A 21995-nucleotide genomic window follows, 5' to 3' on the forward strand; every position below is an offset into this window, starting at 1 on the left:
AGGCGGTGCCTGCACCCAGCCAACGCTGTGGCTCTGGCCTGGATTTACCGATACCCTCAGCTTTGCCGCTGGGCCCCCTTGCCCCACAGCGAGCCCTGGGGTCTCCAGGGGCGCCGCAGGACGCTGTGTCCCGCACAGCGGGCTCGGGGTGCCGGGCTCGGGGTGCCGGGCTCGGGGTGCCGCTCACCTGTGCTCAGCTCAGCCGGAGCCAGCCCCGGGCGGGGGGAGCGGAGCAGCGGCGGGGCCGGGGGCGGAGCGCGGCAGGCGCGGACCCTTGCGCCTCTTTCCCCGCGGTGTCGGCGCGGAGGCAGCGCGGGGATGCCGGCGCCCGGCGCCGCTGCCGCCTGCGGGGACGGCCGGGACGAGGCGGGCCGGTGCCTGAGCCCCGCGGGGCGGCTGGCGGCCGCCGTGTGCCTGGGCGCCGTGGGCAGCCTGGGCTTCTGCAGCAACCTGCTGGTGCTTCTGCTCTTCTGGCGCTTCCGGGCGCTGCGCTCCCCCATCAACCTGCTGCTGCTCAACATCGCGCTCAGCGACCTGCTGGGCTGCGCCCTGGGCACCCCGCTCGGGCTGACCGCGGGGGCCGCCGCCGCACCGGGGGCCGCCTGCGCCTGGCACGGCTTCGCCACCGCCCTCTGCGGTGAGTGGGACCCGACCGGGCCGGGGGGCGGCCGGGAACCGGGGGGGGCTGCGGGGGCTGCACCCGCGGAGCGGAGGGCACGGCTGTGCCCGCCGGGAGGGGACGGCCAGCCCCGGCAGCTCCGGGGAGGACAGGGGAGGAGACGGGCCAGCCCCTGCAGCGGGGCAGAGCCCCGCACCACGGGCAGGTGCGGTGGGTGCGGGCCCGGGTGCGCGCAGGCGGGAGAGCGGCGGGTGCGGTGAAGCTCGGGCTGTGCGTGGGGAGCGGGACACCCGGCACGCCAGGAGCACAGGGCTGGGGTTAAACTTTCCCAGCTTCAGTGGTTGCTTTTCTGGAAAAAGCCCATAAGCCCCCAGGCAGCGTTAAGTGTGAGTCCTCATTCAGGCTCCAAAGTGTGTTTCCAGCAGCTACGGAAGAGCTGTACAAACTTTAAAGGATGAAAACGGAGCGTAGAATCATAGCCTCGTTCAGGTTAGAAAAGACCTTTAAACGCATCGAGTTCAATTACTAACCTAGCACTGCCAGGCCCACCACTAAACCCTGTCCCTGAGTGCCACATCTCAGCGTGGGCAGCTCTGTGTCTCCACAGCTGCGATTTCTTGGAAAGCTGGTGGCTTCCAGCCCTGATCCCAGATCCCGCTGCAGGAGTGGGAAGCACTGGGCTGGACAGACCAGCAGAAAAGAGCAGCCCTGTGTGCCTCTACCTTTACCCAGCCCCGTCTTCACCTGCCAGCCAGGCACACAGAGGGAGAGCCCCGGTGCAGTGGTGGTGGTGAGGGGGCTGTGGGGACAGCAGGTGCAATATAAATCATGTTATACATAACAATATCTCATGGTTTAAAGCTTCCCAGTGCTGACAATCTCTCCCAGCCTGCTGTACCACTGCAGACACTGGCACACATCAGAGGGGTTCTCCCCCAGCCAGCACTCATATGGAGCAGAGGCTTTACCAGCAGAGCATCCCTCTGCCCATCAGGACAGACCTGAACAACGCAAGGACCACAGCTCAGCCTGGCATCCAGAGCCACTTTAGGAGGCACTCACACTGCTTATGCACACTCTAAAGATGTATTTGCAGCAGCTGCAGTTCAGATGTTTGCTGCCATCTCTTTCCCTCCTGAAGTTATACAGGGTAACAAGCCAGCTGTGTGCATGTAAAACCTTTACTTGGCAAGGAAAGTTTACCAGGAGTATGTCAGCATCCAGCAACATTCCCTTGTACAGGCCAGCATCGCCTGTACATCGGGAGGTGTGTGTGGAGGGAAATTGCAAACTCTTTTATCAGCTTTAGAAATTAACGCCCCTCCAGCATTTCTGCATGCAAAAGAAGCCTTTGATTTGCTGCTGGTGGTTTTATTGCCCCATTTGTGTCTGCTGGGAGTACCCCAATTGCAGGAGACCAGTAACTGGCTCTGCAAAGGCTCATGAGCTGCTTGCCCCCCTGAGGGGGGCACACCAGGGCACTTGCTGGCATAGGGGGCTTCAGGACAGGGGTTTAATCTACAGCTCTTCATTATGCAGAGCATGAAATCCTTATGAAAACCCTGTGGGACTGCACTTCCCCAAGAAGGGTTCAGAAAGCTGCACTTTGGAGATGGAAGAGGAGCACCAGATCAGCTCCACACTTAGGGCAAATCTAGATAATTTTCTCTAATTTTACATGTGCAGCAAGAACAAAATCTGATGGAGAAGCCAGGATTTTGCTGCAGGTCACACACACACACGTATCAATTCAGACAGATGTGCTTAATTATTGATCAGCATTTATAACTGACTGGCTTTGGCTGGACACATGTTTAAACACCCCCAGCTTTTGGTGAGTGGGGTCAGGCACCTCCAGTCCCAGTCCCAGTCCCAGTCCCAGTCCCACCGAATTTCCAAAGCCAATGCCATCAGGCTCATCCAGAGCTTGAAATATTTTGGGAGAACATACAGCAAAGCCTTCATTCATTCACTTTTGCTGATACATGTGTCTGGTTTGATACAGGCATCATCTCGCTCGTCTCCCTGGCTGTGCTTTCGTACGAGCGTTACTGCACTATGACGAGAACAACAGAGGCTGACACCACAAACTACAGGAAAACATGGACAGGCATCATCCTGTCCTGGACATACTCCTTGCTCTGGACTGTTCCCCCACTTTTTGGCTGGAGCAGCTATGGGCCAGAAGGACCAGGAATAACCTGCTCTGTGAACTGGCATTCCAAGGATGCCAACAACGCATCCTACATTGTCTGTCTTTTCGTCTTTTGCCTCGTAATCCCTTTTGCCATCATTGTCTATTCATATGGGAAGCTGCTCTGTGCTGTGAGACAGGTAAGTTGATTCCTCAGCTGCCTTTTGTCTGTGGCCCCAAACCAGGCAGAAGCCAGTGATCACCATTTTCCACCTTTAGAACTCCTCTGCTGTCACATGTGCTGCTAGCCCTGGAAACTGCCTCTCCTGTGACTGTCCTGGTGACAGGCTCCAGTCTACCAGGGCTTTACAAGTCACACCCAGGTGTGTACAGCTGGAGGTCCCTATGACAGCATCACAGACAAGGGAAGTTTGCTAGATACTTCAAATTATCCCTAATTAAAACTAGGAAAGATTGATGAGATTGGTCCTAGGATTTAAATCTGCAGGAATGCTATGGAGAGGTGAGCATTATCAGCAGGTCCAGCAGCTGCATGGTCAGTGGAGGGTGTGGGAGCTGTGATTTCTGAAGATCAGCGGAACATTTGGTACCAAACACTGTCAGGGCAGCACCGTCAGGCAGCTGGAAATGCCAATGCAGAGGTTTGTCCACCTTTGTGGAGAACATCTGCCTTTAGCCACGAATCCCGGGGTGTGATGGACCAGCACTGCCTGCTCATGGCACAGTGATGCTGGGAGAGACCCATGAGCATGGCAGCCCCTCTTTGGGGACCAGTCTGTGGACAGGCTAGGACTTTCTCTCAGCACAAAAGGGTCATTCACCCCCTAAACACCTCCACATTGGATCCCTGCACCCTAGGAGCCCACCCCAGGCTGAGCCTCAGCTCCATCAGTGTTACCAGACCTCACTTGGGCTCACCTCATGCAGTGAGCACCTGAAAGATAAGAGAGAATTAGATAAAGGTCACTCTATGAGCCACATTTGCAGATGTAAACATTTAATTTAAGCTTGTTACCATCAGGGACTTTAGGCAGAAGTAAATTAAATCAGTGGAGATGTTTAAATTAATCCTCATACCCCCCAACCCATTGTCTTGTTACAAATACCTTTTGTTCCCCCTGAAAGCCAGCTCAGTCCTCTCTGGTCACCCTTTGCTGGGAACAGCTGCTTCTCCTGCACCACCATGGACCAGTCTCCTGAGTGCAGGCAAGGGCTGGCTTTCATAGGACTTCAATGTTTTTCCATCTTTAAGAGCTAAAAATACTGTTTTAGAGGTGCTGCTCGTTGCAAGGTATTCACAGCAGCTGGGACTGGAGCAGGTCCTACCTGCAAGAGAGGCTGTTCCTCTCCAAAGCTCTTCTAGGGGCAAGAAACAAGAAAACCTGCTTTCCTGTCAAAGGCTGTGCTGTCTGGTGTGTCAGAGTGATCCCCACAGCTTGGACAAGCTCTCCTGGCTCTGCCCTCCCCAGTGCCAGCAGAGCCTTTATTTCTGCTGGAGCTGCACCTGTGCAGGAGCACTGGAGGGTGTAAGTTTTTACATTAAATACTCTTCCCACTTATGCAGCCATCACATAAAAAGTTACATTTGGGCTCAGGAGAGCTGTCTGTCTTCAGGACAGCTGTGGCCACTAACCAGGGTGAGTTACACCAGCAGTTCAGGCAGCAGCAGAGCTCAGCAGCTTTAGCAGAGCCCTCTGTGAATGCAGCGAGCAATGGGATCCCTTCAGTGATGTGAGCTGCTCCACCAGGGACCAGAGTGGCATGGAAAAGGGACAGGGTGGTGGCAGGGGCTGTTACCCTCCCTGTCAGATGGGTGACAACTCTAAAGGTCAGGAGCTGCCTTTCCTGGGCTCTCTGGTCCTGCAGGAATCCCAAGACATGAGAAAATAATATGAAAATTATTCTTTTGTCTGGATCTGGACTATCCTTTCAAGAAGGGGGATTTTCCATGAAGAGGGAAAGTCAAAACTGGATGGTACTGTGGATGCACCTGGGCTCATTTGGGAAGACAAGAGGGAGGGGAGGTGCAGGTGCAGAAGCCCCAGAGCCTCTCTCCTGCCTCCTGCCCTGGCCCAGGCAGCGTCCCCATTCCCATCCCCAGTGCTATGCCCATTCCTGACCCAGGCTGCTCCCAGATGGTTGTGCTGCTGCCCAGGATCTCCCAGGGCAGCAAATTCCCTGTGTGTGTAAGAGAGAGAGAAAAAAAAAAGGAACAAAATAAGCTTCACATGCCAGCTGAATATTTAAAGAATTGAACAACAGACATCTGTGGTTTTAGTGGACTCCAAATTATAGGCAACACTCTGTAAGCCTTTAATAGTGCTTTCAGCTCCTGCCATGAAAAGTTGCCTTTAACTGAGATTATCTGCACCACTTACGGGAGTAAAACTGTACTGGGAGATCAGGGTGTTTGGTTTCAGCCAGGCATGAAAAATTGTATCCTTTCGCTTGACATTTGTATTTTCATGCTCTGATTTCTGACCTGATTGTCATCACAGGAGATATGCAGGGATGCTCAAACTCTGGGAAATTGGTCTCGGCTCCCATTCCCACTGTATTGCTTCAAGGTCACAGTTTCAGTAAACTTGAAGACAATTGTCACCACTACAAGCGGGTCTGTTTTTCCTCCCATGTCTTGTTTTAGGCAGGGGATGGTCAGAAGGAAGGGTTTGCTCTGAGCCATTTAAAATGAATACCACAGGAGCTGGGATGTATTACAGTACACTGCCGACAATAAATCGGAATTCTGAAAACAACCATTACAAAATGAGGGCTATCAAGGTTCCCAAACACATTGAGCTTTAGTCTTAATTATCTTATTTCTGAGGAGTGTTTCTGCTTTGATACAGGTCTCATACCTCCCCTGTGAAGGACTGCAGAGGGCCCAGGCAGAAGCAAAGGCTGCTGCTTTCCTGGGGAAGCAAGAGCACGATGCAGTTGCGCACTGGCAGCCAGCTGGGTGAGGGGGTTCATCTCTGCTTCCTGGGGTTCCTGCACAAGGGCTTCACCACAGTGCCCCAGGGGATGGCAGGAGGTGGCTGTGACCCCCATGTCCAGTCCCATTCTTGAAAGGGACCTGCTAGCAGAAATCTGCCAGCTGGGGTTTGCTGCCGAGAGCAGGGATGCTTTAGGATGGCCTTGGTTTTGTTAGCAGAGCCTCAAGACCGTGTTACTGCTCCTACAGCTGAGTATGCAGCTCCAGAGGAGTACACAGGATCTCATCCATGCTCCATGCCACAGCAGAGAAGCTGTAATCCCTCAGCTCAGATCACCTTGGGAGAATGACAGAATTTATGAAGGTTTAGAAATGACAGAAGTGAAGCAGAGCCTGCAAGGCAGCCAGCAACCAGGCTGAGCAAGCTGTGAGAAGCAGAAAAGCATATCTGCCTCTTCCTCTGCAGAGCCTGGTGCCCTCAGAGGGCCTGGCAGCCAGGGTCAGAGGTTGTTGGGTTGTTCAGTGCTCAGGGGGAAGCACACAGTGCTGCTTGGAGCAGGGCAAACCCTGTGGGACGTGAAGCTGGGCAGTGCAGGGAGGCTGGATTCATCCTCATCCAAAGCCCCCTGGCTGGTTTGAAAAGCTTGGTCATGTCTATAACTTCTGCAAAAGCACTCCAGCCAGCAGAAACAGTGCACATGGACTCTCAAAGACAACTTTGGCAATGCAAAGTTAAGGGGCTACCAAGAAACAGTAGTTCAGAATTTCTTCTAGTACAAGTACTTGGTAGCCAGCATTGGGTTCACCCCGAGCTCGTGGATGTCCTGAAGAATGAAGGGCTCTCCCTGGCCATTCCTGTGTTTCAGCAGTTTGCACAGCCCCAGGTGTGGTGTGTACAGATGCCCAGTATGGACCTGCCTGGGTAAACCACCTGGTCAAACATGAGTTGCATCCCAGATTCCAGCTGGAAATAGCCAGCTCACTGAAAGCACCACACAAGCAAAATCCATGAATCCTGCAGGAGACAACCATTCTGCTACCAGGTTTTGGAACAGCTGTAGTCAGCACATTCAACCTTAAAAATGCTCGCTGGAAACAGATAAATCATTTTGTGAGCACAGGGATTAGAAGGTCATTAATTAGAGTCATTGACAAGCTTGGCTGAGTCCTCTCCCATGACTTGTCAAAACGCAAATATAATCGATTCCAGCTTTTGTGTCACTACATTACAGTGTGGTTGGGGTTTTTTCCCTTTAATTCTCAGACAAGCTACTCTTCTATTATCTCTTTGACAAATGAATCCGAAGGCCTGCCTTCAAATTATTGACCAGTGTTCATCCTAATAGATCAGGGCAAGGCTCAATATTCTGCTTTTCTGCACAGACTCCTGCCCTGGGTTGAGTCACATCAGGGTAAATCTACCTCAAGCAGTAATCACAGGCAAGGCAGGAAAAGCTAACACCTTGGCATGGTTTCCACCAGCCCTCTGCCCCCTTGGTCCCCCAAGTGTTATGGAAAAGAAAAAAGTGCAGCAAGTAGGCATTTGGTGTGTTACATGTTAATTTCATTATGTCAATTAGCAAGTCCAACAGTTTCTAATGCTGGGGTAATAGCTTCATACAGCATGGGCAGGAGAAACTGGGGGAGAACAGCACTTTTCCAGCAATTCCCTTCCAGCGCCAGGAAGGGGAAAGGGTGATTACACTGCTCCTTCAGCATTAATCTGGCCAGTATGAATAGCAACAATAAACTGGGACTGAACTGGGCATGTGAGACAGACACATTCCCAAAGGCAGGAACCATGACAGGTTAAGCACTGGAACATCTCAGACCCCAGGGAAGAGAAAATCAGTCTTGAGACAGCTGAGCCCAGAAGAGCTGCAGAAACCATGCAGGTCAGTGATCAAAGAGGGCAATCACCTATAGAAACGGGATCGATCCACCCACGCGCAGAATAACCAAAGAATTGGCTTTCTTTGCTTCAATTGACTTCAGTCCCAGTGAAAATGCGGCGGGGGGTGTTTCTGTATTTCCCCACTCGGACGGTAGCAGGAGCTCTGCCCATTCGAGATGCTCGGATTCGCGTTCAGTTGGTCTCTGCTGCAGGTTCCCCTTCTCAGAGCTGCGGGAAGGGCTCTTTCGTCCCTCGGCAGCAGCAGCAGCAGCAGCTGTGGGCAGTGGAGGATCTGATACCTACGTGAATACAAAGCATGTGTGAGAGGAAGCCCAGAGCCTAGGTGCTGGCTCTGGAGCCATGGACAACATTTTCCCCTTCGGGATACTGTGATTCCCTGGAGGATTTGCTTAAAGAGGGGCACTGCCTGTTCTCAGCTTCTACAGAGAGCTGGAGGGGAGATACCTCGTGCTGTGCCACAGCATGATTTGTCCAACAGCAGTCGTCACCTGGTGAATACATTAAGGATTTTTCTAATTTTTTGAAAACAAAGCAGCTGTAACATTTTTTTTTTTCTCCTGAAGCGCAAATATTTTTCCACAGGAGCTTCCAAACCTCAGATGTGTCCAAGCCCGTGCAGTGAGGGAAGCAGAGCCTTGCAGAGTACTCTCCCTTAGGACAGCAGGGAGCAGCCGTGCCCCGCGGGCTGAGTTCCCCTGCCCTCCTGCCCAGAGAACGCATTCCCTCCTCCGCTGGCTCCTCCTGGTACTCCGCTGTGTATCACAGGTAACACTTGAGAAGACCTCCACTCTCAGTAAGAAGAACATACTCTCACCACAGTCATTACTGATTAAAGAATCAATGCAAGATGCAGAAGGAGGGGAACCAAAGCTGTGTGAACATCAGTGGTGCTGAGATGTTTTAATAACCATTCTCACTGACAGATGGGCTGTGCAGATTCCTAGCTCTGAAGGACATCCCTGCACAGTAAGCCCCCAAGCCTGGAAGCACGCTGGCTGTGTTACAGGGAACTCAGTGACTGAGAAGGATGAGGCCACACTTCCAACCCAGCAACCTCCCAGCCTGCACTTGGTACTCCAACCTTTGCAAACAACAACCAGGATGAATTATTTTAATATTCTGGTATTTGAGATTAAAAATTTACCCCCTTTAGTGATTAAAATACCTCTCCTTACAGCCCTCTATGTTTATAACAGCAAGAGAGGAACTGAATTTAGATATAAATCTTGATCTTAAATCATGTGGTTCACCCTTGAGAGGACAGAGGTGGATGTGAGAGGATGCTGCGAGCACTTCAAAGGATGTCTAAGCCATAGAGCTCCTCCCTTGCACACCACAAGGCCCTCACTGTGACTCCTTTAGCACCTTCCAAGCCCTCTCAGAAATGAGGTACTACAGCAGAGGTGAAAGACATCAGCACAGCAGCTGGAATTGGATTTCTTCTCTCTCTCCTCTCACATCCCTATAAGCTTTGGCAGAGGTCTGTGTTAATACTGGAAACAGCAGCTTCCAGAGAGCCATCAGTAGTGGATGGCCCCTGCATGGGCTGTGTGATCCCCTGCCAGCAGGACACAGCCTGAGACCACCTTCCTTTGCTTACAGCCAGCTTTAAGTGCTTTTGGCCAAATTTCCACAGGACCATTCTTGTTAACCCACCACAGGAGATTTTCCACAGCCTTCACTTATGGGAAGAGATGATTTGCAAAGGCAAATCTTCACCCAACTCTTAGTGCTGGGCAGCACCAGGAGCACAGCCTGAGGGTCAGAATTTTGTTTGGACCCACCAAACTAGTGGGTGTCCTCTTTGTATGAACAGGCAAACTTGGGATATTTTGGTGCAAACCCAGCTCATTAAGGTACATGAACATACCCTGTATTTAGGGTTGAAGCTGAGACAGAAGCATTAGTGGGATTAGGAGCACAAGACATTTTGTACATCATGAATGGTCACATTTGTCATACGGTTCCCTTCCCTGTGACACAGCCAAGTGAGGTGGAAGTCTCTACAGCATTCCAAAAGCAAGGAGAGGCTCAGGGCAACCCAAACTGTGTGTCAATTACTGAGGGAGAAAAAGGTAAAATATCACAGGAAAAAAGCCGGGGAAAAGGAAATGTTTGATTAGAAGAATCGATAATTTATGTGGACTGTTGTCAAGCTTGAGTGATACAAATGTATTCATGTGGCTGAGGATTTCTCTGCCTTTTCACAGGCCCTCAGAAGAGAGGGGGCCATCTCTCAGCTGTGCAGGTCACAGACATCGCTCTTGAATCTCTGCTTGGGCAAGAAGTGGGCATGGGGCAGTGCAGGGGAGCCCAGAAACCTTGAGCAGGGAAAGCAGAGCACCTCATAAGTGAAGCCAAACTTGAGGCTCAGCTCACAGCCTAACACCTCTTCTGCAAAAGAAGGATGGAATTCTGGTTGAAATTATTTAGCAGTTGGAGGCAAAAGCAATTTCTTACAGATGTTTTATTCCTTCCTGTGCATAAGGTGTTCCATTATCCATAAAAATACACTTAGTCCCAGGCAAGAAACCAAGAATCAAGAATGCTGTGGTTATGGAAGAAAGGTGCAACTGCTACTGCAAGGCTCTCCACAGCCCACAGACAGGCTTTCTTCTGCCCTGGAAATCCTGAGGTAGGATTTCCAGCCTTGAGAATAATTGTGGGGGGTTGCCCTAGAAACTAATTCCCACTGTTTTAAATCAGTTTCCATTTCCACTCTCCACTGCCAGCTCAGCTTTGCTGGGTGTGCAGCTGGGGCTGGCAGAGCCCCCTGGTTTCAGCCACGGCACAGCAGGAAGCTCTGCTGCCCTTGCAGAAAAGGGCGCTGCATTTTCTGTGACTTTCAGAGGACTGATAAACCCTTTTCATTTCACATCTTCTACAAAACATCACCCCCACCTCACACTCCCCCATCCCCCCCAAAGCATGCAGAAATATACATCTATATGTCTATGTAAATCAGAGGGGCTTCTAATTGTCCTCTTCCATATAGGAAGGACCTGGGCCCCAGCCAGTAGGGACAGGACTTAGCTGGTGTTGCACAAAGGGCACTGCATAAGGTTTGTCTTTCACTCAGACAAAGGAATTTAGGTTTTTGTCATCAATGACAAAGCTAAGGCTCACAATATGTCAATTTACCAGATCTAGTGCAGGTAATCAGCACACTGGGAAGCCAGGAGGCAGAGGTTTCCAAGTGACAAATGAGCAATGAAGCTGCTTTTTGCCTCACGTCATTTTGAGTCTCCAGCTTTGCTCTTCCCCATCTCCCCCTGTGCTGTCCTGCAGACTGATCTGCTGGGCTCAGGGCCTCACTGTTTGGTGGGGTAAAAGCCCCAGGTCTGTCAGAAGCAGAGCTCTCCTCTCACAAGACAAGCATTAAAACAGACATGGAACAGAGCTGGCAACTTGCTTTCCTCACTCTCATTTTCATGGCAAGGCACTGAATGGATGGGACTTTTAAGAAAGCCAATGCTTCACTGTGAATGCAGGTAATGAATTTCTAGCTTCTATGATTGCACTTAAAGGCTTTTAAACATAATTCAAAGGTTTGAATGCTAGGAGGGATAGAAAAAAGTTCCTTCAAAATAAAATCTAACTTGTTCTTGCAACATTTCTGTATGGGAGCGTCAGCTGTTTATCTCCTCTCCAAGCAAAACTTTTTAAATTAATATTTGGACAGATCATGAAATACTGTTAAACCAGCACTGAATGACTGCCCACTGTTTTAGAACTTCAAGGAAATTCTCATATAATCATAGAATGGGTTGTGTTGGGTTTGAAGGGACCTTAAAGATCATCTAATCCCAACCCCAAAGGGTTGAGGGTTTCCCCTGAAGCATCCAACTTAGCTACCTACATTTATCAATTCTTAGAAGCAGTGCATATGCTGATGTGCAGGGACCACCAGGAATTCTCACATCCTCTTCAGACTGACCTTCAGTGCACAGGCTATGCAATTTAATTGCATCTCCATTAGGTTATAGTTTGATTCCTCAGTGCATATTCAAACAGCCATAGCCATGAATTCTCCAGGGCAGAGCATAACTGAGTATATCTGATGTCACAGCTCTTGGGCTCTTTCTAATGAACAGGCAGTGATGCCTGAAGGTGTTCAGCTGCTGCCACAGCCCAGGAGTGCCTGTGCTGCCCCTTTTGTCTCTGCTTTGCTCACATAAGACAGGGGCTCAGCTGGAGTGCTCAGGCCAGCACATACACAGTTTGGTTGAGTTTTTTTTCCCTTTATCTCCCTTATTCTGACATTTCTCAAGGACCACCCTCTTACTCCCACGAGTGTTGCTGCCAGTTCTCAAAGCTCTAAATAGTATGGTGGTTTCACAAGAGAAGACATAGTCAGTCACTCAGCTGAGATTCTCACATAACCCTGAAGATTCAGGAGCTCTTCACAGTGGGAGCTTCATGGCTGAACCTCCCAGCATGGTACACTCAGCTGTGCTCTCCAGGCCTGGATGTCACTGAGCAATTTCCATATCCAGTGCTGAAAACACATATTTTACTTTCCTAGTAAGGTGATGACTCTTATTTCTGCACAGTGTCAGCAATATCAACCAGGAATTTGCTGTGTCCACAGTGACCTCTGTTTAAACCTGTCCTTATTGTTTGTTGCATTAGTCACTCATCCATGTCCTTGTATCTGTGACATCCAATGCCACACTGCACAAACACTATTTGTGAGCATTTTTGCTCCTATACTGGGAGGATGGTTGTGTAAGTTCCCAGTTATGGTCAGTGAAATTTTAAAAAAGGCAAATTAATCACTTCTGCAGGCTGAATCACCACCTTGAGGTGCTTCTCTGCAGTAGAAAACACAAAGTAACTTAGCCAGTACATGACAGATCTCAGCACAGGGACTGTCCTTCTCCTGTGTTCATGGTCACCTCCACCATGGGACCTGTCTGACAGCAGAGGATAATACATAGCACAGGCACATCATGGTTCAGCCTGTCCCTGGCAGAGGCAAACAGGGAGCACAACAAACTCCTGCTGCATCCAGCAAGCCCCAAAGTCATGGGTTGCATTGAGAGAGTGCATATTCCATGGAAATGCCTCTATAATGTAGGGGATTAACTACTGCACTGGCCACAGCATTTGGCATCTTTGTGACCAAGCTTCAGTGGAGTTTTACTGGAAAGGGCACAGCAGAGTGAGCTCTGGGATGAAAAGGACAGCTTACGTGCAGAGTGAGCGCACAGTAACATTTCCACTGCGTTAACCTTCCTCCTGCTCACATCAGTGGTCGTGGAATGTGACTCCAGCTCACGGGGAACCATCTCTTCACCACCCACAGCAGTTCCCAACGTCAGCCTTTACTGCATGCCCATGGCAGGGACTGGGTGCTGAGCAGAGCCCAGGAGAAACGGGGTCAGCACCTTACATGGGTGTGCTGGGTGGGTGTGGATATGCCCAGCTCTTCCTGACCCTTTCGTTGGCTTCCCATGGGAAAATCAACACCCATGGGAAGCAAAAGAAAAGGACATTGTAAGAGCAAGATGGGACCAGGGCTTCCAACTCCCCAGTCTCGCTAACTCAGTACACTGGGCCACACATTCAACACATAGAAGGCGTGATACAGAGGCAAAACAAATTTTAGGAAACCGAAAAGATCATTTTAGAAGAAACAGAGACTCAAATTCCGGTGAAGAAAATACAAGGGCTATAAAAGCACATTTTTTCATGGCTCTTTTCTATACCAAAACCTACAGAAATAGAGAGATTTTAAAAACAAATTTCTTGCACATGACATCGAGGTTTAGATTTTTGACCAAACCAGAAGCAAAGGACAGTGTAGAGCAGATCAGTGCACTGCCAGAGTACCCCTGTGCTAAACTCCTGCAGTGGCATTGCTGCTGGTAACCCAAAGCCAGGAACAGCCTGAGCTGACTTTCCAATCTCCATGGGCCAGCAACTAAAGGCAAGCATGGGCCAGACTTGTGCTCTTACCTTTCCTGGAAGTTATCAAGACAAAATTAAACTAAAAACCCACAGCACCACTCACCAGCATAATTTTTACATAGCTCTTTGCTTTGTCCAGATGCAGAGGGTGATCTGATGCCAAGTCTAGGCACAGCCCACAGTTATATGGTATAGCCAAGTCACCATCTGCTGATGGGGTGCAGCAACATTTCAAGGTTGCTGGGTTTGTTTAGTTTTGCAAAAGTTTTCTGCGTGTGTGCCAAATATGAATATCTCAGGTTTCCTTGACTGACCAGGAGAGCCTTGTAGTTGAAAGCAAAAATGCTTCAAGAAGAGTTACAGCAGTGGGAGCATGCTCAAACTTTCTGGCCTCATAGGATAAAAATAATAATTTCCTGCTGCTGGCAAGGAAATGGAAACCTTTCCTTGCTTACCCATGAAGCCATTCCCTGACATCAGCAGTCTGAGAACTGCAAGCTTTTCTCTTTTTTTTAGGAAAGCATAAAATACTTCAGAAGTCAAGAGAGCAATACCTAGCAGAGTTTACCTGAGAAGGGAGCACTGCCCAGGCAGAACATGCAGCAGCAGAAGTCCCCTGCTGGCTTTAAGTTCAAGCCAGTGGCCAGAAGCAGCTGTTCCTCCCTGTGCAGTTCCGTGCCACACCGCAGCAGGATGTGCAGGAGGAGATGTGGAGAGCAAGCATTACATAGCTCCCTGTGACCTTAGCCCTGCTCAAGGTTATTAAATGAGAAATCCCTCCAGAGTCCTCCTCCCATGCCCAGCCTCAGACCAGCCTGATTTTGATCTAGAAAACATCCGTTAAACATTTGTCCTCTCTGGCCTTATCTGAAGGAAGAGGTTGTTGGGTTTCCTTTTCTAAAATTTATAGAAATCAACAGAACAAAAAGGAGCTCTTGGTTTTCCTTGAGGTGCTCCACATGCAAGGCATCACCCACCACCTGCCCCAGGTGTCTCCTGGCACAGGGGGTGGACAGGAGGATCTCAGGAAGGCACAAAGAAACTGGGATTTGTGTGGGGATACAGAACCCTGGCAGCTGGTGCCAATGCCTTTCAGTGCTTCTTGTCAGGAGCCTTAAATACCAAGCGCACATGATGCAAAATGCAACCCCTCTCGTCTCCATCCTTGTTTCCACCCCAATCCAGCTGTTTGGACTTCATCACACAGCCTGAGTGTAGTTTTGTACCGAGGTGTGGCAAACTCTCAGAAAATCCACACACAGGGAATGTGTCATACAAAATTCTTATCAACACCATGAGATACAACATAAAAAGATAAATGTGAGCTTTCTGTCTGAGATGTCTGTGAATAAATCTGAGCTACTGATGCCTGTGGGTGGCTCTGAGAGAAATATTCACTTCTCACTAATGGAAATATTTTGATTAACAACTTTATTTGCCTAGTGGAAAATACCACTTTTTTTCCTTTTAAATCACAGACAAGTGTCATAAAAGATTTCATTTGCACGTTAACAAGATATTTATAAAGTACTTGGTATTTGAGTTCCCTCAGCAGGCAATTACAGATATGTTCTATTTTTTGAACAGTTTTGGTTAGGTTTTTTAATTAGTCTCAAGGTGACTTCCAGCACTCAAATACATCCCGACGGATTCCCCATAAAACTGCTCATAATAATTAGTTCCTCGTGCTTACTGCAGCACTTCTCAGTGCAGGCTTTACACAGCCATCACTGAAAGGTCAGGTTTTCAAAACACACTGAAAACTAGGAAACAAGGGTGAGGCATAGGCCAGCAGTGTTTATATGCAAGGTGATTTACTTTCAAGTATGTGTGAACCCAAAGTCCAGAGGAGGAGCCTGTTGTAAATCACTTTAATTCAAGTGCTGCCTTTTCCCATGGATTCAGGGAAGGAAGTTCTCTCAACCCCCATTCTTCATGTTCTCGCCTGCCCCAGTGCCCTGTGGGTACAGGGCATTTCATCCTTGCTGGGGGATCACTCCTGGCAGGACTCGGGCAAGCCGTGGTTCTGGGAGCACTGGGAGCAGCTGTGCTCTGGTCAGACCAGGGCACATTCCTTCTCCTTGCCTCCAGCCCAGGATACTCCCGTTAAAAGCTGGGATTTAAAGTAAGCTGGAGAAGGCTGCTGTAGATGAAGAGCACTTCTGCTGGTCCTGTTCCAGCTGTCAGGGACACACTCTGAGTACACAACACACCCACCCTGCCCACGGCCAGGCAGCTCCTCTCCAGCCAGAACGGTTCAGGTGACACTGCCAGCCCTGCCCTTAGTGCAGCTGCTCCAGCAGCTCCCATGCACCATCACCTGTGCCCAGTACAAGCAGTGCTAATGCCTTACTTGTGCCTCTGTCCCACCCAGGGGAGCAGCATCAACAAGGGGCTGGGCCGGAGCCGGGAGCAGCGCATCCTGGTCATGGTGGTGGTGATGGTGGTTTGCTTCCTCCTCTGCTGGCTGCCCTATGCAGCTGTGGCACTCATAGCTACCTTTGGGAAGCCTGGGCTCATCACCCCTGCAGCCAGCATCATCCCAGCCATCCTTGCCAAGAGCAGCACCGTCTACAACCCCATCATCTACGTATTTCTGAACAAACAGGTCAGTGAGATGCTCTCCTTCGTTGACTCGGGTTCAGTGTATGCAAGGAGTGAAGAAATAGCGAGGGGAGGTAACGAGAGTATCAGTGACATCACTCAAATCCATGGGAGGGAAGCTCTAAAAAAGGGCTCCAAGGACCAAAATTATTCAACAAATCTGCACTTTTGGAAGATGGATAACCAACTTCCCACACGTGCATATAGCAAAAGATAGGTCCTTCCTTTCCATTGCACAATTTGACAAAAAGAGAAGAAATTTGTGTTCTGGCAAGAGAGAAAGCACCAGAAATTGTCTGAGGTGACTCAGATACGTGAAGTCTTGTAAGGATGTGAGCTCTTGCTGCCCCGCGCCAAGCCCCAGCACAGCACATTGCCCACAGTAACTCCTCTTCTTCACAACATCAGCTCTCCCCTCCCTGATTTACTCTTTTAACCCCCCTCAAATACTTCAGTTGCTCTTTGGTCCTGCTCTCCCCCCCTAAGAGCTGGTGGGAGCCATGACCAGCAAGGATTTGTCTGAAAGCACTGCCAGAGGAGCTGGCCCTGGAGCAGGGGACAGCACACAGCAGGCAGGAGCTGGGGTACCCTCAGCCAGGTCCAGCTCCATCAGCCCACTCACTCAGGAACATTTCACTGATTTTTGCATTGCTGGGATTATAGCAGGTGGATCATTTGTTTCTCCGAGTCCAGCAAATCCTCCACTTGAAATGAGTTTTGGAAGCTGTTAGGAAGCACAGGCAGTAAATTGTTCACTCTCTCTTGAAAACAAATGGAGATAGTAAAAGATTGATTTAGGTCTGGCTTAAATTAGCTGTGGGTGTTTTTTCTGGGACATGAGAAATTCCCAGGGAGGGAAAGTTTCCATGATACCATCCATCATCTCCACACCATCCATCAGCTCCACTCACTGTCACAAACAGCTCAGGGGGGTGCACTCCCTTTTCTGGTCATGCTCAGCCACCTGCAGAATTCCCTGACATCTTCCCTGCAATAGGAGCACTTCTTTCCCTTCTCCTTTATTATTTAGCTTTTAAATAAACTCTCTCATGAAACTGCCTGGAACGTTGGAGAGCTGTTGCCATCCCTTACCAGGGGAAAAGCCCCAAGCACACCAACACATGAAGGGTGACTCTGACTCACTTCAAACACGTCCAACCCTGCTTAAATCCAGAGAGGCAGTTCAAAAATCACAGACTGATCTTAACGTGTGCATGGGCTGGAAAGAGCACTCCAAAACAACACAGACTGTGCAGAGGAGTTTTCTACAGCAACTCTTAATTAATCTTTTTACTAAATAGCTTGCTGAGAGGCAGCAGCTAGACACAAATTAAAGTGGGTTTATCCATGTCAGACTCCTTAAGTTCACCATAAACTTTTACTACTAGTGCTCCATACACACTTCATTTTGTTTGTGGAGGGGCTTTTTTATGGTTTTGGTTTGGGATTTTTTTAAAATTCCACTTGGTTTCCATTGCTCAGTTAGTATTTTAGCAGCAATCAGTGCTCAGGGTTCTTCTCTACTCAGTGCAGAATAAGAAGTCAATAGTCTGGGTTTCTCTACACTCAGGAGAGAAGGCAGTAGAAGCACCTCAGACCAGAAGATGCTGCAGCCACCCAGAAGTGCCAGGCAGGTGAAAGCAGGACGTGTTGGTCATCCAGAAAACCATGTTCAACACTGACACCATTCCTGAGGCTATGGAAATCTATAGGAGATGCCTTGACAGCTCACATAGCTGACATTTCCCTCTAGTTCTGTGCTATTTCTAAAACAATTCTATGTCCAGGCTCCCCCCCTACTTTGGTAAATGCTCACAAATCTCTAATCAGGATGGATAAAATCCAAGAACAGGCCAGATAAAATAATATTCACATGGAGGAAATGCATCCAGGCAAGGACTAGGTGAAGGTTAAACAGATTGAAGAGGCTCTCAAGCTGTAACAGAAATTTACTGGGGATTAAACAGCTACAGAAAGGTACCTGGGAAGAGCCACGTGAGCTTGACCATGAGGGGAGGGGGCAAAGCAAAAACTAGAAAATAGACACTACTCCCCACAAGTTTTGAAGGTGCTTAATGTTTCAATGCTCAGTGGTGAGAGGCTGGTGAAAAATTTATGATTATTACAAAGCAAGTTTTTAATCCTGAGAAAATGCAGTTTTTCATTAAAAAAAAGCAACCTCAGCTGACACAAAAATTGTGTAAAATTTTTAGAAAGCCCTTTTCCCCAGCACGTAAGGCTGCTGATGAAAAGGTAGCCTGATTTTTCACTTGGCTGTTGATAACAAGAGTGGTCAGAGCTTGTTGCTAGCAGCTGCCTTGTACAAAGAATTACCAGTAATGTTGTTTTGGACTCTTGAGTGTAGAGAGATTGGTTATCAGTGTTTGACCCTGCAGCTGTAGGGAGGCCATGCACACAATGCATACCACCTAAAATGCCTATTTTTCCAGCTACAGGCAGTTTCCTTACCTTCATGCTTAGCACATTCCCTCTGCCCTCAGATACACAGAATGTTTTGCCATGCAACTGAAAAAATCTCTCCAGTTATGGATATTGAACAAACCCCTTCTGAGAGCTTAAAGTTTTCATCTTTTCCCTGGTCAAACACAAATCAAACCAGCCAGCATTAATTTCATTGATTAGCCTCAATTAGCTCAATCCATACCACACTTTTAGCAGTGGGATATATCCATAACCTGACTGCAGGCCAGCATGAGTGATTGTCAGCTCCCCAAAATCTCCATGCCACAGCAGTGTTTGCATCAGCTCAGTCAGCTGACAGGATCCTACAAACCTGAAAGCAGCCTGGAGAGCATTTAGTCCCTTCTATTCTCTGCATTGCCACAAAGTCAGTAATATTTGTAATCAATTAAAACACAGGACAACTGTTGCAGGCCTGTAACCTGTCCAAGAATTTTGTTTGTGACTCTCTCCCCTGTGTACTACTTGTGCTGAGGTCAAGGTCTCTTGGCACAATGACTTTTTTCCCCCCACAAAACATTTCAACCTCTAATACAAAATATTATTACATCCATGTTGTTTCAGAGCTATCCCAGGAACTTAATTAATATAAAGACCATGAGATAAAGCCTGTCTTATAAAACCTGAGATGAATTAAATTCCTGCTAACTTGCTGTTCTCTTCGTGTGACAGTTTTACAGGTGCTTTGTGGCGCTTCTGAGATGCAACAAATCCACCGAGAGTTCCACCAGGGCCTTGCCCAGGCCCTGCCGTGCCCTGCAGCGGGGACAGGGTGGTGCTGGCCCTGCAGGGACTGCCCTGGCTGGGCAACCCCTGGCTGGGCAACCCTTGGCCAAGAGCCAGTGCCCAGCACCGGGGGACACCGTGGCAGCTGCAGGAGCCATGCCCAAGGCTCGCTGTGGCACCTGAGCGGGGCTGCCAGGCCAGCAGCCCTGCCGGCCACTGCCTTTGGGACCTCCCGGCCTCACAGCAGAGTTCTGTCAGATAACTTCAGTTTGCAGCTGCATTGCTAATGGAGAATTGCCCCTCTGCTCCTTCAGAGGCTGGTTTCACCAATAAACCATTGATCTGCTTAGCAAAGGCTCTTTCTCAATCAAATAACAGGAGTTTTATGGGAGTTTTGGAAGGAAACAAAAACCCACAGATGCCTGTAGGAAAAAGGTTAAAAAAGCAACAACAAAACCCAGGTTCTAAAGCCCTTCTGCCAAAGCCCAACCAAACCCACCCACCACAAAACAGAGATCCAGAGCATGGTGCTGTATGACAGCCATAAGAAACAACCTGCATTTGAAGAGAGGAGGCAAACAGGCTCTCCAGGAGGGAATGATGAACTTGCAGATGGTCCCTCTCTCCCTGGTTTGGATTATGCTCCTCCATAAATTCTCACATTGCTTTTCAATACAAACCTGAATAGATTATGAAGAACTGTGCAGTTACAAAGTAAAGCTCTAATAAAATTTAAAGTGCATATATTGATTATGTTCCAAAGTCTAGAAATTGCAGTTGAAGCTAAAGAAAGTAAGTCTTTTAGGGACTTTTCTTTTTAATTATCAGCTTACAAAGTTACTGCAGCAAAAAATAACTTCATCCCAACAGTGAAGAAGCAACTCTGAATACATAGCACTCAGCTGGGTAAAGCCCTTGTCTCTGGAAATCTGCCAGTTTGTGAGCATTAGGGAAAAACAAGAGTGTGTCCAGCCCTTTCTGGAAGTGTGGGTATGAGGGCATTTGTGGAGCCAAAAGGGCCAGGCCAGTCAGCTAAGGCTGTGAGCAGTGAAGTACATCAGTGAAACCCTGCAGCACCGAGCAGGAGTGGGAACAGAGTGGTTTTACCCAGAACAGTCCATCAGGAAAGTTGGTTGGGGACCTTCTACAGGATCTTCCTCCTGGACCATGTTTGGGAAGGAAGGTGACAGATGGTGTCTCCTACAAACAGAAAAGCATTGGAAAGCCGCAGAAGTGCAGCTGGAGGAAGAATTATAAACAGACAAACAAACAGGGAATGACCTTCTCCCTCATTAACTCTGAACACAATTTCAATATTTTGACAATATTTTCATCCCAAATTGGAAGGAAAATAGCATGAAATAGCACCATTCTGTGGAGAATTACTTTTCAAATCCCAAACTACATGAAAATGCCTTCTTTCAGAGGAGTTTCACACAGAAGCAAATCCACAGCCCTGTCAACACAGCTGTCAAAAACTTGTACCACAGTGCTTTAATTACCATATATTAGCCAACACAGGGGTCTGGGTGAGTGAATGCTCTGTGCATAGCACTACCAGGAACTACCTATTCCAAAAGGATATTTTTGATTTTTCAGATCATCACAGCTGTCTTTTTCTTCCAGGGATGTGGGTGGTTTTTTTTTTTTTTTTTTCCAATATTAACAAAAGCTTCCTCATAGTCACAGCATTATTTCACAACCTATTTCTTTGTTTATCCCTAAACCACAATTGTACTATTAACCTAAATAATACCAAATGTTTTAAAATACAAAAGCAGAACCATGAATTGAGGCTTTTACTGAGGTTGTATTAGTGGATGAAATCAAAGCAGTGGATGCACTCACTGCTAAGCAATATTAATCAATTATTTATTCCCAAATACATATTTTTAAAGGGTAGTTTGTTATTTTCAGATTAGAAAGCACGCCAGGAATTTTTCAGTTTGTATTTTCCCTTGATATTGTCTCTAGGTGGATTCTTAAATCCCAGTATGAATTTTTACATTAATAATAATATTGCAGCTCTGTGACTGGTGGGTTTTGTGTACGCAAAGATCTGTTGTCTTAGAGTATACAAATCTGGTGTTGGAAGGTGCGTTTGAGGTGTTAAATAGTTCACAGTTTGTGATACAAATGTATGTTTCCAACGTGAATTGTTAGTTTCTGTTCTGTAACCCTGTAACCTGCTGCAAACACCACCTGCAACTCAGCTCCAGAGAGCAGCTTGGAACTGCCCTGCTCGGAAACATGCAGGATGTTGTAGCTATAAATAAAAACATTCTCCTGTGGTACCTCACCAGCCTTATCTGCTGAACAACTCACTACCACAGCCCTCACACAATTCTCAGAACATGGCACCAGAGAGACAGCAACTACACTTGACTTCATTTGGGATACTCTGGCCAATTTGCTGGATAATACGATCTAGGTGATACCAATTTAATAAAAAACATACAGAAAAGGCCACCCCCACACACCAGCACAAGCAAAACAACACAAAACCAAACACATAAATCCCCAGATTCTAATTTACACTTCTAAAGTGAGAGAAAATTCTCCTTGAAAAGGAGGTACAGCTCCCATTTTTTCAATGAGTGTACAGCTCTATACTTTCTGAGATTTATGAGCAGCTTGTAATTTCATT

General features: G+C 48.3%; 1 protein-coding gene across 1 annotated transcript; it reads left to right on the forward strand.

Annotated features, from left to right (window-relative positions):
• The first annotated feature begins 318 nt into the window (after positions 1-318).
• Positions 319-21840, forward strand: LOC104693100 (pinopsin-like). The gene is made up of 4 exons (XM_039557070.1): positions 319-637; positions 2625-2953; positions 15912-16145; positions 19295-21840. Exons 1-4 carry the CDS (start codon positions 319-321, stop codon positions 19529-19531), a joined length of 1119 nt encoding a protein of 372 aa, XP_039413004.1. The 3' UTR covers positions 19532-21840.
• The last annotated feature ends 155 nt before the right edge of the window (positions 21841-21995 follow it).

This window comes from Corvus cornix, chromosome 9 (genome assembly GCF_000738735.6).
Source record: "Corvus cornix cornix isolate S_Up_H32 chromosome 9, ASM73873v5, whole genome shotgun sequence".
Lineage (NCBI taxonomy): Eukaryota > Metazoa > Chordata > Aves > Passeriformes > Corvidae > Corvus > Corvus cornix.